We start from the raw sequence: 17,686 nt of genomic DNA on the forward strand, positions 1-17,686 counted from the left end.
AGGAATGAGTCAGAGTGAATGCTGTAAATGGATCCATGAAGTTAGGGAAAGACACTCAGTTCTACCTTAACTGGAAATAGATAACAGGCTGGATAACCTTGAAAGATCTCTTTTTTAAAAAATTCAAAACCTCTAGTATAAAGTTCAGTCAAGTTGGACGTTTTCATGGGAACTACTTTGCTGTTCATAAATTTTGTAAGTGTGTTTTTAAACTGACATTCGGTTTTTTGTTTGCTTTTTCTAGTTATCAAATGCTTGTTGGAAAATCTTGAGGAGGAAATATCTCAGGCTGAAAATTCTCTGCTTCAGGCAGCAGCATCATTCCCAATGTATGGACGAGTTCACTGCATAACAAGAGCTTTGCAGAAGTTATCTCTAAAGTAAGTATATCCACAGTTCTCTCTTGAATACTTGGTTTTAAACACATTGGAATATGTCCTGAGAAAGGAATGCATGGCCTTAAAGATAATTAAAAATTAGATTAAAAATTATACATGCATATACATGTCTTAAACATTTCATAGATTGCACAAGTTTGAAACCCAAATTCTTTTAACTTCTTTTAGCTATTAATTTTCATTTACAATTTTAGATTTTTGCTAGAATAAATTTCTCTAACGTCCTTATTGTAGCAGCCTGCAGTTGGTGAGTGAATGGAGACCTGTGGTGGAGAAGCTCCTTTTGATGTCCTACAGGCTTTCTGCTGTGGTGTCTCCGGTCATTCAGAGCTCTTCTCCAGAAGGCCTTATCCCAATGGACACTGATTCAGGTCAGTAAACAAAGAAAGCTGGAATTAATATACTTTTCTCTCCTTTTAATTTTTTTTCCTAATCATTTCTTTGGAGAGCTATAAATGCTAAATAGGGGAGAAAAATTATTGGTAGTGATATTTCTGTCTTTTTAGTAATATTTTTTTTTAACTATTAAAAAATAACCTGAATAAATAACCAGGTGATTTTCAGGGCACTTCCTCCCCTGGGGTAAATTGGGTTTTATAATATTTTCACTTCAGAACACAACCTACCAGGTAATTGCTGGGACTGGGAGAGCAGGCAGTATAAATTAGAGAGGTGGGCAGTTGATGGAGTTCACTCAGAGAAGGCAACTTCTTAGGGATCTGAAATGGGCAAAGACCAACTGACATAACAAAGACCATTTAATTTTTTAAAAATAAGAGGAGATACTCAAAATGCCCTAAGTTGGTTTCATAAACTTTCATCTGTTTTCTCTCTTCCAGTCCCCTGTGTCTTTGCAAATGGCCCTCCTATAGATCTGTTCATGTGAGTTAGGAGCCTAGGGCTACTTGACATCTTTTTGCTCCTTATATAAGGAGCTTGTCTCTACATTCTTTCAGTGTTACCCTTAAGTGTGTTTCAAATCTCTTTTCTTTTTATCTGCATCTTTTTACATTACTCCAGGCTTTTATCTTCTTTTGTTTGGACTACTCCAGGGGCTTTTCAGTTGGTTTCCCCACATCTATTCTTATCTCCTTCTTGCTACATGTAAAGTAATTTTTTCTGATCATGTAATTCATCATTATACATAATTTTTACTTCACCCTTGTACCCTGTCCCCCCTTATTTAAAATATTTTAGTGACCTCAGACCAGATCTTGTAATAATTTGGCTCTTGCTACCTTGCCAGGCTTGTCTCTTACCACTCTCCTCTTCCCATGGAGTGCTCCGTCATGGAGTTGTTACAGTTTAAAAGGGATCTAGTCTATGTTTTTCTCCCTTGTGGTTAGCACAGCGCCTGGTAGAAGTAAGTACGCAATACATATTTGTTATAATGAAATCAAAGAATGGACAGTTCCTGAAAGGATGAGAACTAAACTCAGTATCTGGGGTGCCCTAGGTGACATATATATACCTGTTCTACAGCGGACAAAAAAGGATTAACTGTTAACACTAGAAAATCACGAAGTAAATTTACATTTGGTTTGAAATAAAGCATTTTGTGAATGCATTTTGGAATGCAAATGAGAGGCTAGTATTAAAAACACATTAAATATGTTATAAATATACTACATCATACAATGTAACACCTTGGGATGATAATTAAAGTAACCTGGAGGTAGATGTTTATGTTGAAGATGTGAGGTTTTGTTCCTTAATAAAAATGAGTTGGAAGATTGGTGGTGGTTCATGATACTAAGGCATATTTATTTATTTATTTATTTTGGCTGATAGCCTAAATACCAAAATATGATGCTTCAGTTTTCCTACTTAATGCATGAGAATAAGAAACACCCAATCATATAGCTAATATTTGGATCAGCAATTACCAGTATATTCTGGTTAAGAAGTCTTGAATATTTGTCACCTTTTGTGGGTAGGGCCTACAGAGTTTACTAAAATAATGTTTGCTATGAGCGTTTTACAGTATCTGTTGGTGTCAAAAACTTGTCTGTGGGCTACTGACGTTTTCTTAACTTTTGCCCTTTCTTTTTTCCTCTGGTTGTCTCCATTTTTACTGTTTGTCTTTCACATTGTTTGCCATGCTTTCTAAATTCCTTGAAAAAAGTCTCCCCTGAAAGCCATAAAAATGAATGGTAGGATTCTTAAAATTTTTCTCAGATCATCTCTCTTTTTTCTTAGTTTTTCCATGGTTTCTTTTTAGGCCACCGTTACTTTTTCATGGCTGTCCAAATTCGTTTTGGACAAAATTTCATGGAGGTCATATAAGATAGCCAAATGCACATAAGATACTGATTGAATCATAATAGTAGTTTGGGTTTTTGTTTTTCCCATAGGTAATACAGTAAATATCTGTTCTTTGATTTGTTCATTGGTTTCAGGTGATTACCTGTTGTTATTCTTTTAAAACTGAGCCTGGCTAGCTCTTTATTATGTAGTCATCCATTCATTCCTTCAGTGCATGTTACTGAACTTCTGCCATGAGCCAGTTTCTGTTCCAGGCACTGACAGCTCAGCAGTGAAGAGACAAAGTGTTGCATTCATGGAGCTTACATTTCCTGATCCAGTGAGTGCTTAGGGAATAAAAACAAAGTTTAATATAATACTAGGACAGTAAATCATACTTAGAAAGCAGTATGTTACATAATGCATTTCGAAGTCAAATATGGAGTATGAAAGACTGTTTTTTTTGTTGGTTGAGTTCCTTTGGTCTTTTCAACTTTCTACCATTAAAGCTTGATAATTTATGTTGTAGATGGAGACATAACCTCTTAAAACAAAATTTATTGAAGTTTATTGCTCTTCTTTCACATGATTTAGTACCATATTTGAGCTTCTTAGACAACACTAAGACAAGCAATGTAAATGGGATGGCAGCCTTTGTCCTAAGGACAATTTCTATTGTTGTTCTTTTGTCCTTTCTTCAACCTATTTAAAATATTTACCATATTTTAAAAGTACACTCAAGTGTCATGAAGAGATTTATAAATAATTTTCACATTATTTGCCCCATGAGTCCCTTCTAATAGAGCTTATTATCAAGTATTGAAAATTACAAAAATTTTGAGGACAAATACCCTTAAAGGAAATTGGCATTTGGTGTGGAACTGGGGTTTAATGTACTCTCATCTCTTTCCCTCAGAGTCAGCAAACCGCTTACAGACGATTCTGAGTGAGATTCAACCACGAGATACTAATGATTACTTCAATCAAGCCAAAATATTGAAAGAATGTGATAGCTTTGATTTGGAGGACTTGAAGGCCAGTGTATCGAATATTGATACTTCTGCAGAAATCAAAGGTAGCATATATAAAATCAGGATTGCAGTCAGTATTTAAGTGACAAAAAAATGTACAAAATGCCCTTCTCGTATAGTAAATCAGAAGTTGCAAATGTGTGCAGAACATTTTTAGAAAATAAAGCCTTTTATGAGTTTATAAATGATTTATTTTGGGGAATGAATTTATAAGACTTTTATCAGAAAATGTTGTGCCCCGATGCAGTACATAAGGTGCTACAACAAAAAGCCTTTGAGTACTAAAAGCTGTCTTGACAGCCAGGTGATGTAAGAGCAGTGATTCACGGTAAACTTTGGTCTGGGCAGCAGTCGACTTCTCCCAGCAGTATGGTTCATTGTTGTCTGCGGTCAGAATCCTTATAGTCAGTCAAGCAGCCTTTTGAAGGAAACAGACTTTATTATTCAGAAAAATGTGAGCCTCTCTGTTGTACCAAGCCTCTAGAATTCAAGTTCTTACTGCTTGTTTTCCAATTATTTGTTATTTTGTAATTTTGTAGAATGCTACAAAAAGTCATCAGAAACAGTATCTTAGCAATTGATTACATATTCTGCATTGTCCACTAGATGGGGATATTGTCTTGTAAAAACTTTTCTAATTACACAAAATAACATAAATATATGCTTATTATACTAGTTTTAAATAATACAGAGGTAAATATGAATTAAAAAATTAAAGTCCTACTTCATTTCCTCCCCAATCTTACTTCTTCCCTTTGAGTGTATATCTTTTTAGACCTGTTCTATGTATTTATGTGTATGTACATTTATCTTTTTAGTTTAGTGGGCTTTTAAAAAACACAAGTAGGATTACATTATAAATATTGTTTTGTTTGCTTACCTTTTAAATTTAAAAATTTGTCTTGGATTTTTTTAATGTCAGTACTAAAATATTTCTAAAACTAGAAAAAAAGTAAGGATAATTATAGCTTATTGGACATGGAATTTAAATATATTTTGAAAGATAATTTATATTTTCCTTTGACTTTAAATATCCTGTCCTACTCCTTTACTGATATAACAGCCACCCTCACCAAAATAAATAATGAAGTATATTTGTTATAGTCGTATTTTATGGATGACTGAGTATCAGAGAGAGTTTATTTAATTGATTTCGAAAGGTTAGACTTAACTTTTGAAACAATATTGTGTTTTATTTTTAAACTTATTTTGAAAATAGTATATTTGAAAAATACTTAGCATGATTCCTACTCGTAGCACATGCTCAACAAATGTTATTTTCTCCTTTGTAAATATAACTTATGACAAATTGGTTTGTTCAAGCAGATTATTCTTGGGGAAATTATGAATAAGCTTGTTCTAAGAAACCTGGGATGTGAGCAATCAAGTGTTGCAATAGATTTTTTTTTTTAAGGTAAAGAAGGAAAAACATGTGATGTAACTGCTCAGATGGTGCTGGTATGCTGTTGGAGAAGTATGAAGGAAGTTGCTTTACTTTTAGGCACACTGTGCCAGCTTCTACCAATGCAGTCTGTGCCAGAATCTCCTGATGGATTATTGACGGTGGAGCAGGTAGGGTAGATGTTTATTTCACCTGGTGTAATTTCTGGTCAAAGCACAGATCACAAACTTTTATTTATAACTCAACTTAAAAAAAAAGTTTTGAGTGTTTCTTGAATAAAATCATATAGATGTCAACTGAAGGAAGTATATGGTAGTTTAGGAATTAGACCTTGCAATACATTTCAAAACTATGACATTTTTAGAAACATTTTTATATTTATAAGTTATATAAATAAGTGTAGATTTTAACTCACTTTTAACTTAATTTTAATTCTAATTAACACATATAAATTTAAATCTTAAATTTTAATGAAATTGTCTTTAGTAAAACTCCACAAACCTCTTAAATTTTGCAAAGAAAAAAAGTAATATATTGGTCGATTATGGATCTCTTGTTTCTCACTGCATTGATAATAAAGTTGTAGTCACTTTGGTTTGTTGGCTGACTTTTATTTTAAGACCACAGAGTTAGTTCACCATCTGGGACTGTTCAAGTGACTTGAATGCAGTGTTTACAAGAAATTAGCTTACCACAAGCATTTCATTTGGAAATATTTTAGATTTATTAGATTTCTGTTTTTAATTGATTCTCTTTTCCTCTCCATATGGTTTCAACAAATCCATTTCCCACCATTTTCCAGCAAAGATATATAACATGAACTTTCATTTTTAACCTTTTTCAAATAAAGATAATTTTTCCCTGAGGGTTTTATAACATTTAAGAACAAAACAAACATTGTAGTATGCTAATGATGATTATTTCTATAATAACCATGTGACTAGTTCCATGGAAATAATGCTAATATTTTTATTCTCACACTCTCTGTGGCTCATGTGCTTGCATCTGGTTAACAGCTGAGCTTGTGATGTTGCAAGGCCCGGAGATGGAGAATGGCAAAAGGGAACAGTACTCTGCCAGCATCATTATGTTCCTTATTCTCTTCCAAATCAAATAGGCGTTAGTGTCTTAGAGTTACTTGTAGTCATTGCTAGTGACTACTGTAGTGCCAATGCCAACATCTTTCCTGAGGAATCCAGCTATGATTAATGGTTGCTTCACTGATGTTCACCATCTAACTAAGCAGTAAACATGCGTTAGAGTCCCTTAATTTCTCAACTTTTCAAGGACAAATTGAAACATCTACTGTTTTTGAGTTTGTTGGATAGTGTTTTTTTAAAAAAGTAAGTGAAACATATTTTGCTTTTACTGTAACTAAGAAAGACCTGAAAGCTTCCTATGAAAATTATTTTGCCTTGACACCTTTTACATGGCACCCAAATCTTATGAATTTATGTGGGATACCATGTTAATAATGGGAATTAATATAAAATGAAGGAGATGTTTGTGAAAGAGCAATGGCAACAGTAACAAAGTGAGTTCTTCTAAACCAAAGAACCATAATGACTGTTTTCTTGAATAAGAAATGGCATCCTGTTTTTCTGTAAAATATTAGTTTCTATTCTAGAGGTGCAGTCATTTTTCCATGTCACTAGTCACATGGTGACATCACATATATGGGTTTGAGAAGAAATAAACCACTTAACGAAGGAGTATATGTGATAGCACTGTTTCTGACATTGAAACCCTGCTTTCTGTGGAAAACTTTTATTCTTAATCATGCTGGCTTTAAAGAAATGCCTCAGTTTAGGAGTGTTTAGTCAATAAAAACCCAAAGTCATCAAGAAATTAGTGTTGTTTATATACTAGAGGCGTCCCGCTTTTAAACATAAAATTTTGCTCCGTGAAATTCCTTTAAATTAAAAATACTCCATGTACTTCTAACTTTTAAGGGTTAAAAAATATAAATAACAGAGAAGAATGTCATTTTCATTGGCATGGCTGGGCCATGCCTAAGGTTCACCTTCTTTCCAAGGGCCTAGTTGTCCTGGCAGCACTAGGTCTTCTGTGCACCTAGAACGAGAATTAAGAACTTAGAAGTTAACACATGAGGTGAAGGTGATCATAACAAATCTGTAGAGCAGAGGCAGTGAAGTGACTTAAAGGCAGAATGCTACCCTTCGTGGGAGAGAATGTAGAACTTGGATTTATTATTCTCAAGAACAACTGTGACTGTGATCTGCTTTTCTCTCAATAGATGAAGAAGGCTGTTCCATATACCCTAAAATACCGATGTTTAGCTTTATGCTTCTCTTACCCTCCACTCACCCTTCACTCTTGAAAACATAGTGTAATTCTGTTATAATTTGAAATTTCATGTCTTGAATGTAGATGACAGGGAGGATTTCTTTTGTAGCCCAGGTCCTTTAAGCCTGTCCTGATTATACGGCCTTTTGTTAAAGGGGTGTCACTTAAATGCTGCTTACACGAGTGTGGTTTATAATAGGCCAGCAGGTAGTGAGATTACAATTTGGGGATTTTTGTTACTGTATGAAAAAAATTGGTTCTCATTTATAATTCCAAGTATTCAGTGCTGTATTCACAAACTATTAGAGCTGGAAGGATCACAGAGATGATATTATCCAGCTCCCTTATACAAGGGGAAACTGAAGCCCTTGGATGTTACCTGGTTTGCCTAAGATCACAAAGCTGGTTTGTGGCAGCTCTGGGACAGGAACCCAGTTCTTCTTTCTAGTCTGTGTTCTGACATGGCACAGTGCTGTCTTTGTTCTGAACTGCTCATTTAATATTTCTTTAAATTTAACTTGTCTTATTTCTCATACCCAACCAAATTTTTGCAAGCAATAGGGCAGTAAGGCACTTGCTACTGAACTTTTTAGCAAATAATTCATTTCCCTAAATCATTTCTTGTGAAGCTGTGTGTCCTCCGCTGCTTCACCAAGAGGAAAATGCGTTCTTTCAGAGGCGTGTCTGACTCTCCTCCTGCAAGGTAATCACATAATGAAAGGTTCTTTCATAATGTCCCTGTACAAGAGGCAGAGATAAAACCAGCTTTGAGGGATGTAAGTTGAGAGCCTTAAAGAGTGAACGGTATGTGCAACCTTATCTCACGGCTTCCTGACTGATGCGTGTCTAGGTTTCAAGCTGAATATTTTGCCGAAGTAGAGCTTTTGCTTGATACATTTTGTTGGTCCTTAATCCATGGGATATCAGATACCTGGTGCCTACTGATTTTTTAAAACAACTTTCCTCTCCCTGAAGTATCAATCCCTATATTTATATATTTCCCCTAATATTCCTAAAAAGAAGGTTTGGGGTAGATCTTCAAACTGTTTTCCCCTTCCTAGTAATTATTGTCAAAGAAATCACCTGAATAAAAATAATTTTCAGCTATTAGAAATTAGGTATTTTTTTAAACTCCTACTTGAGATTCTGTTGTAATTTTCATGATGAACATGTCTAACTGGGTTTATATATTCCCTCAGTGTCTTTTGTTCTGCTTTAAATTTTCTGTAATGGATGACAAAATGGCATTTGTGTTTACTAGCATTCATAAGTCTTAAAGAAATTACCTTTTGTATTTTCTTTACCAAGGTTTATTTTTTAGAAGTTATGAATAATGATTCATTGAATTGTACTGAATGCAGTTTACCATTTTTAAGCTGTGAAATAAAATTAAGAACATCATTTAGTCACCCGTTTATTGACACTCTTAGTATAAGGGTATTGTGGGAACATAAATATAATATGTGGTTCTTGGACCTCAAAGGGCTTAGAAATATAATAGAGGATACAAGAGAAATTCTTTTTTTTCTTCCAGATATAGTTTATTGAAAATAAATGTACTTTACATTATGATTTAGTATAATTTTTTCATTTTACTTTGGATCAGTCAAGTTAGAATTTTGGCCTGAGAAAATCTTTTTGAAAAGTCAGCCTAAAGGACAACAGTTAAAATGTCACATGGTTAAGAATTTGTTAGAAAGCAAAGAATAAACATTCTAGTAAGAAGATGTCTGAATACCATAAAACCATTATCTTTGTTGTTATTATGTAGGAGAACAATGTTTAGGCTTTGAAGAATTCCTAAGTGTTAGTAAGAAATCACTATAGTAGAGAATATACCACTTAAAACATTAATTATCTCACTGAACCGTAAAATTTTATAAAATGTTTTATTTAACTAAAGTAGAATTAGAAAATCCTAACTATTGACATTCCTAGAGTTATAAGAAGTGTTTGTACCCTAAAGTCAAACTTTAAGTTAAGGTTTAGGATTAAGTCTTACTACTTGATGATACCAAGTAAAAACAAAAATGGACATTTATTGTTTACTACTCTGTGCCAAATGCTTATATGTGTAATCCTCATTTTCCAGATGAGGGATCTATGTTGCTTGATTATCTTGTATGAAGAATGAGGCCAAGCATGGTTCCTGAACTTAGCCCTCTTAGCTCCAGAGTCTCAGATCTTAACCACTGCACAATGCTCTTTATAGAAATGTCCCACCTATACTTAAAACTTCTTGGGCTTTATCTAATTTTAATGAGTGGAATTAGCCTTGATTTTTTTTACTATGTTTCTCTCTATTGTATAGATAAAGGACAAATAAAAAATGTTTTTACATTTGTCTCTTGTGGGTTTTATGCTCTAGATGAGCCATTTAGCTCCCCTAAATAATCTGCTGGTAAATTATAGATACTTAGAGGTGTGACATGTAACAGACAACAAATTAGTTAACTGGTGTTTTGCTTGTACCTGTTTTCTAGGATTATTGAGCTTCAGATCTATCTTGGTGGTTAAATTCAGATTTAAGGCTTGTTAATCTGTTCAAAATACACTCCGAAATTACCATATTGAAGATAAAGTGATAAGGCTTATCGTGTCGCTTTTCGATAGCTAATAGTATGTAGCCTTTAAAAAATATTAAAAATTAGGACTATCTTCAGATCTTTACGTGAAAACTTTAGCTGAGGAACATGGTATATCACTCTTTGAGATATTGAGGTGTTCGGTTTTTAAAAATTTTATTATATGCTGCTTTTCTAGTTCTTTGTTGGTTTTGTATCTGATTCTTTCTTTGGATATCACTCATTGTCTTTACAATCAGATATATTTTGAATATGGAGTATGTCTTTATTTTTCTCCCATTTGGAAACCCAGACAGCTCATATTGAACTGAATTGGTTAATAGGTTATGGGCCTGTTCTGTGTTTTTATATATTAACTCATTTTAATACACGACCCATGATGCAGTACTGCTGTTATCCTCAGTTTATTGATTAAGAAACTGAGATACTTGCCCATGGTCACCTGTTTAACTACTCCTTGACTATTTATCATCTCTAATGTGTTCAGAACACTTATCTAGTCACTGTGCTGAGGCAGAAGGTGTTTCTAGGTAAGAATATCTGAACTATCTTGGGTCGGCTTGCTTTTTCACTGTATTGTAATCTGCTGGGGAGATCTGGGTCAAGAGATAGCCAATTATAGCTTTGGTCCTGAGTTTTATAAAATTTCTAGATTTTTCTAAAGCCAAAAGCTACCAAATTTCTGCTGTATAGAAGTAAAATAAGTCCAATCAATTCAGTGGTTAATTCTGTACAAAACCTCATCAACAACTAATTATCAGTCATGTCTTCTTTAAAATAGTCATATTTGTTATTTGTTTAACCTTGCATGTAGAAAGACAATATATAGGAAAGTGATTGGGTAGCATTTTGGAAAATTCCATGGTTCTGACTCAACGTGATGCCTGTCAATTTTCAGGAGGCCCTTTGCACTAAATCTTGCCATTAACATTTGTATATCTCTGAAAGATAATTATTGGGAATTGTTTAATGGTTGGAGTTTCATTTTGGGAAAATGAAAAAGTTCCTCAGATGGATGGTGGTGATGGTTGTATAACAGTGTGAGTATACCAAATGCCATTGAACTATACCTTAAAGATGGTTAAAATAGTAACTTTTATTATGTATATTTTAACCACAATAGAATAACATTTTTTAAGGGAATAAAAGGTAGTTATTTCACCTAGGCCTTGGTGTGTGAGGGTTGTCACCTTGTGTGATTTGTTGGTATTGAATAATATATGCTAACAAAGAGAACCCAGGTTTGTGAACCAGACACTGGGATGCAGTTCTAATGTAGCAGCTAAAGACTGCCAACTCTGGAGCCAGACTGCCTAAGTTTATTAACTACTTCTACCACTTATTTGCTGTGTGACTTTGGATAATTTACTTGGCCTTTCTGGACCTCATTTTCCCCATTGTAAAGTAGAGGTAATGAGTACTTATTTCATGGACTTATTGAGTTAAATGATATAAAAATGCTTAAAATACTACCTATCACATAGTAAGTGCTATGGATGGACATCTAGACCTGAATTCTAAATGTTACTGATATAAAGGTACCTGTAAATGTAAACATAAATTGAACATTTATTTTTTTTTGTTTGTTTTAAAGGTAAAAGAAATAGGAGCTCACTTTAAAAAACACCTTTTACAGTCCAGGCACAGAGGAGCATTTGAACTAGCTTACACTGGCTTTGTGAAACTCACTGAAATACTAAACAGGTAAAGCAAAATAAACAATTCTTTTGTGTACATTTTTAAAAGACTAAATGTACCAACCGTGTGCATGAAGTAGAATTTAGTTGTATCTTTTGATGTTTAAAAGAATAAGACTTAGTTGGCTTTAGAACTCTTATAAGAAATTATTTTCTTAGGTTTCGTTGTATAATTTACTGCAGACGATTGAGTAAAATGTCCAAACTAAGTTGCTCTTTCATTGAAAGGTGATTTGAAGCAAACTCAAAGATTTTGCTAAAAATAGCTTTGAAGTTACCATTTCTTTTCTTTGAATGAAATGACTATTTTGTCTGTTTGAAAATTATTTGGCAATTGGAATAAAATAAGCCCTCCGGTTTTTTGGATTTGTATATATTATAGACGAATACTTAAGGATTTTATGGGGTTTTTTTGTTTTTTTTTCAATTTTATCTTATAGAAAATTTTAAAAGAATGGTAAGTAGACTAAAAAGATTTTTTTTCCCCTTTGGAAAAATACTTAGGTAGATTCATATATTTAGCCAAATGTATTATTTTTACATTATAGGTGCTGATCATTTCATTCATTCATATACTAGATTTCCTCCAAAGAGCTTCTGAGGAAACCTTAAATTACTTAATGACTAAGTGTTCATGGCAAGTGTTCTCCAAATACAAGGTAGTATTTTCCAGGAAAACATTTCCAATGCCTGGAAACTTTTTGAAATGAAGCAGAGTCCTGCCAGCCTTGTAGCCTCAGCAAACATTTTATTTTGGGCTGTTAAGACATCTACTCCTTGAATATTTTTGAAGCATTTTTTTCACACTCCTGGGCAAAACATTTATAAAACATTTTGACAGTTATGGGCTGCACAGAATATCTTTAACTGATACATTAAAAAAATGTTTCTAATGTTAAACTACTGATCTCAAAAATATTTTATCTTTTCAACTTCCTTTCCAATGTAGATATAATTTAAGAATATTTTTTTTCTCATAACACAAATCATTGCACTCCCTTCAAATCTGTTAATAAATATATATTGAACACTAGTTGTGTGCTTAGTACTGTGCTTGGTTTGGAGGATATAATACTTCTTTATAAGACAAGGTTCCTGTTCTCAAAGAGCTTATGGTTTAGCTTGGAAAATAGGCAGGGATGAAATTCAAAATATTTAACAAATGGTATGTCATGGGCACTGACTGCTCAGAACAGACTTTAGCTCTAAACATCCAACATTACTGTATGTACAGATGTGTGTTAGCTGAATATCAGCCTGGAAAGTGAGACTAACACATTTGAACAAGATAAACAATTTAATATAATTTGCAATATTTAGGTGAAATTTACAAATGCTATAGGAATATCAGAGAAAGAAAGCAATAGGGATAGGTTGGTAGTGCTTAATGGAGGAGGTAGAATTTGTGCTAATGCATGAGTAAGGTTTAAGTAGATGGAGAAAGGAGGAAACTTTGTGAGCAAAAATTCAGAGGCTAGAATCAGCATGACATTGTTAGGTGAATAAATAAATTGGCTTTATTGTGGTGGTGGTATTGGTGGTGGTGGTGGAGTTTACTAGACAATACCATATAACTGGATAGATTGAGGCCAAATTATGGATACCTAGAGAGGAGATTTGCTGTAGTAGAGATGAAGAGAGGCACTGTATATTTTTGATCTGAAATAGATAATAGGAAGGAAGGGAGGCATTGAAGAATAGAGAAACAGTAGTAGTGTAAGACAGAGACTCTTCTATTTATATCCATTCCATTTGCTGGCAATGAAGTTGTACGAAAGTTAATCTCCTTAGCCTCTGATCTCTTCATCTCTATAGTAAGGAAAAGAATATTTGCTTTCTTTACAGATCTCTCTGGGTTTTGTTGTATGGATCAAGAAAAATAAATATTTATGAAGGCAATTTTGCATCGTAAAGAATTCTAAAAATGTAAAACATTGTGAGGTGTCTGTGTGTAAAAGCAGTTTTGTTTGGAAATGTTAGGTTAGATAGATGATAATGACGCTTGTAGTAAGGACAACCTAGAATCTGTTATAATGATCTAGATTTGAGGTGACGGAAGCTTCCTCTGTGATGATGGCTCTGGGACAGATGGGAAAGAAGTGGTATCTCAATGAACATTCACCCCACATAGTAATAGTTGTACACATGATGTATTGAATGCTTAGAAGAAAAGCTGTGGACGTATTTTATATTTTGGGATTTTATGTGTCAAGAATTAAATAACGCTCAACTAGGTGATTCTTCTCCTTAAGGTATTTACTGAGTTTAGTTGATGGCATTCAGTTGGAAGATGAGCTGTTCAGGAAGGTCTAAGACAGCTTTATTCACATTTATGGCTCCTTGCTAGGATAGTCAGAAGACTGGGCCTAGTTGGGACCACGTGTGGCCTCTCAGCGTGGCAGTCTTAGGGTAGCTGAAATTCTCATAGGGCAGCTTGCATTCCCCAGAGAGAGTATTCCTAGAGAACCAAGCAGAAGTTGCATGATCTGTTCTGACCTAGTTTTGGAAGTCTTGTGGCACTACTTTAGTCACATTCTTTTGGTAATAAGTGAGTATTAAGTCCAATTCCTGTTCAAGGGGAGAAGAATTAGATTTCACTATTTGATGACAACGTGGCAAGATCATATTGTAGAAGTGCATGTGGGATGGGAGATATTGTGGTGAATGTCTTTGAAAAATTCAGTCAGATACATGAACCCACTGAATGTGAGTGATAGAGGTCACCAGAGAGTCCATGATTGTTCCTGTGATTTAATCCTTGGTGACCAGAAAAATGGGATTGATACCATCAAAGGCAAGGAAATTGAAGGAGGGAATAAGTTTAATAAAGATGAATAAATTTGTTTTGTATGTGTTGAGTGCGAGATAATGATGTTATATCTTGGTAGAAATATTTATGTCAGAACTTAGAGATAAGGGATATTTTGGGTGGTGTAACAGAAACAGCAATGTAGATTTATGAGTTGCTGCCATAAACATTATAGTAAGTAGGATTGCAGTCTTTAGGGGAGAGCATAAAAGAAGAGAACAGAGGACCAACAATAGATGCTTTTGAGCAGCTGCACTGTGTGGTTGAAAGGTACTGTTGAAAGCATTCCAAGTAAATGGAATGGGGAGACCGGGCAAGGCCCAGGGCCTGGTGTCTCAGCCACGCCTGATCTTCTCTGAAGATCTCCTCATGGCCTTTACTGCTGGCTTTTAACCAACCTGTTGTGAGTTCTCAGCTGTTGCTTCCAAACCAAGTGGTTCTTGATCCCTTTGGAGGCATTTCAGGTCTGCTGAACAGAACATTTTGCAGAGAGTATCTTTCTGATGCGTGTGGCTTCTTTTTGTTTAGCTTTTATTTTTAAAAGAAAATGTGTGTCTTTTGTTCCTTTTGAAAGCTTTTTATAAACTTAAGTTATGAAAAAGTTATTTAGGCACATAACATTTAAAAAGTTTGCAAAAAGAAATCTGGTTATTCGTGAAAATCCACTGAAATGGAGGCCAACTGTTGGCTACCTCTTGAACTATAGCTGTGTTAAGGAAGGGATCACTTAAAGAGATAAATAACTGAAGAGTTAAACATGAACCACATTGTTTGAATTGGTTTTTAATAGGATTATTCAAAATGTCTTCATATGTAAACAGACTTCACTATTAAACAATGTATTAAACAATTCATTATTGAACTAATTAAACTATTCACTATTAAACAATCATCTAAGAATAAATAGGAATGGGAAACTGTTCTTTTTTCTAGGAATTCTTTTGAAAGCAACAGTTATATACACACACATAACAATAAGTAGAATTAATTTTCTAGAATCTGATTTTCTTATATGGTGCTTTCTATTCAGAATTTGATGAAGTATTCATAACCTCTTTAAAAAACATAATTACCTGCCTAAGCATTTGATTAGAGTGGTTAAGTGCATTAAAGTCATAAATCTAAATTCAAATTTTTAATGACATTCATACTTGCTTGTTTTCTGTCTCTGGCCTTAGTATTTTAAGTTGTTTCTCCGATGAAAATGAACAGAATCCTAAATTAAGCTGGGGAATCTAGTGTTCATTTGTCCAACCGTAAAATAAAAGCTTAACTATAAGGGGGCAAATTGCGGACTACAATTCTAAATCTAGAAGGGAGGTTCCTAAGTACTTGATGTTGTCTTACTCGTGGTATATTTGAATTGCTCTGCTTATTGAAATATAGATTAATCTACAAGTACTTATTGCAATAATCATTTTCACATTATTGGCCTGAAAAAATGAACTGCTCATGTTTAGCAGTTTTTGTCATAAAAGGCTAGTGTTAACTCATGGACATCAACAATTATGGTGGACAGAAGTAATTTAAATATGTATTTAAGCCTTCATCAGTTAATTATAGCTACTATAATTCAAATTCAGTAGAAAACTTCTTCTGAACAATTGAAATATAATGAAAAAATAATTGCCTCTACCTTAACTAGAGAATGAAAGAACAAATCTCTGAAAAGAATATGCAATTGAGCAAGAAATAAATATAGAATGTAATGTATGAGATTTGGGAAAAAGTCATTCAGCTCTAATGGAAAGAATATACAATCTTGTCTAAACATTTATTTTCATCTCTTTTGGCAAATGTCTAAGATACTTTATTTCTGAGGGTCCTGTGAATTTTATTTGAAATATTAATAATTAAAGAATAACTAAATAATGATCCGCTCTGAGAGGCCATATTAATTCTTTTTAGATGGAGAAAATCCTTTAAATTTTTCATTTCTATAGTGGATTAAAAGGATTTAGGGAAAATTAGGATGTCTTAATGTTTAAATTCTAAATCTGTGTGTCTTTAGTTTGTGACCCCTGGATTTGTATTTTTAAACCCACTATTTAGTTGAGTCAGATATTACTTCTTTCTGGAACTTTGTATACTTGTTTTTAAAGTTCTCCCAATAATACAGAGTCATTTAGACACAATAACAGAGGAATCTTGTTTTCAGTGACTAATCTCTATCATAGCCTCGTTAGTAAAATCCCAGAGTTTGTAATATTAATTTTTTTCTTCTTGATCTCAGGGCATGGTTATATTAAATATTAAGAGAACCTGCTATATCCTTCTAACCTCTTTTAATCTACCGTAGTTTGCCTTTACCCTCATGGCCTTCTGATTGGTAATTCAATTTAGATTTGGTTGTCGTCATTATTGCCTGCGCTTGTAGCTGGGGCTTCTAAATAGCTCTTGATGTTTTAGCCTGCAGTAAACCTCAACATTGTTTGATGATGAGGGAGGTTAAGATGGCTTCTGTTGATATGTAGTTTTCTTAGTGGACCTCATTTGGGCAAATCATTTTTCTCCGTGCTTCAGGGTTATGTTCTCTTTTTAAAACGTGCATGCACATGTACACAGCATTCCTGCGCATATGTCACTGTTCAGTTTAATTGAAATAATAAACATGAACTTGAAATAATAAAAATAATATTTGACCAAAGAATGAATGGAGTATAGAATTTAGCTTATAAAATAACTGAAGGTTGGAAAAATCTCTAAGAAAAATAACCATATAGAATGAGTTTGAGGAAATCAACGTAACATTTCTTAGTTATATAACTAATATAACTAATCAGAACTCTACAAATAATAGCTGTGTATTACCATACTTAGGTGGATGGATGAAGCCATTGGAAAGCCACTTTGTAGTCAGGGAACCTGATTTATTGGCACAAAATAGTCTAATGACCAATTAGTTGAGTATACAGCATGTAATTTGATTTCAGTGTGAGGGTTTCATGCTTATCTTGGAATACTTATCCACAATAAGAGAGATAGCCTTGTAGATAGAAATTGAACTAATCTTTTTATGGAACAATAATTTGCTCCAGTAATCTGCTCAAAACAACACAAAAGGCCCAAACACCAGCAATGGCAATGGCCTGGCCTGTTCATTTCTGTTACTTTTAGTAGAGACTCAAGCCATAGCACTTAGCATGGGGGAAAGAAAGGGGGACCAAGAAAACTCCCTGCCTCTTTTTGATCAGCCTTTTTTTTTTTTTTTTT

At 33.8% G+C, this 17,686-nt stretch overlaps 1 protein-coding gene across 7 annotated transcripts in view; it reads left to right on the plus strand.

Annotated features, from left to right (window-relative positions):
- The window catches only part of THADA (THADA, armadillo repeat containing), a 296,280-nt gene that overhangs the window by 34,695 nt on the left and 243,899 nt on the right, over positions 1-17,686 (plus strand). For all 7 annotated transcript variants that reach the window (XM_023531302.1, XM_023531301.1, XM_023531303.1 and 4 more), the window contains 5 exons: positions 245-380; positions 633-769; positions 3,559-3,717; positions 5,088-5,245; positions 11,562-11,671. In XM_023531302.1, coding sequence (XP_023387070.1) covers positions 245-380; positions 633-769; positions 3,559-3,717; positions 5,088-5,245; positions 11,562-11,671 — 700 coding nt within the window. The remainder of the gene's footprint in view (positions 1-244; positions 381-632; positions 770-3,558; positions 3,718-5,087; positions 5,246-11,561; positions 11,672-17,686) is intronic.

This window comes from Pteropus vampyrus, unplaced genomic scaffold (genome assembly GCF_000151845.1).
Source record: "Pteropus vampyrus isolate Shadow unplaced genomic scaffold, Pvam_2.0 Scaffold66, whole genome shotgun sequence".
NCBI classification, from domain to species: Eukaryota; Metazoa; Chordata; class Mammalia; order Chiroptera; family Pteropodidae; genus Pteropus; species Pteropus vampyrus.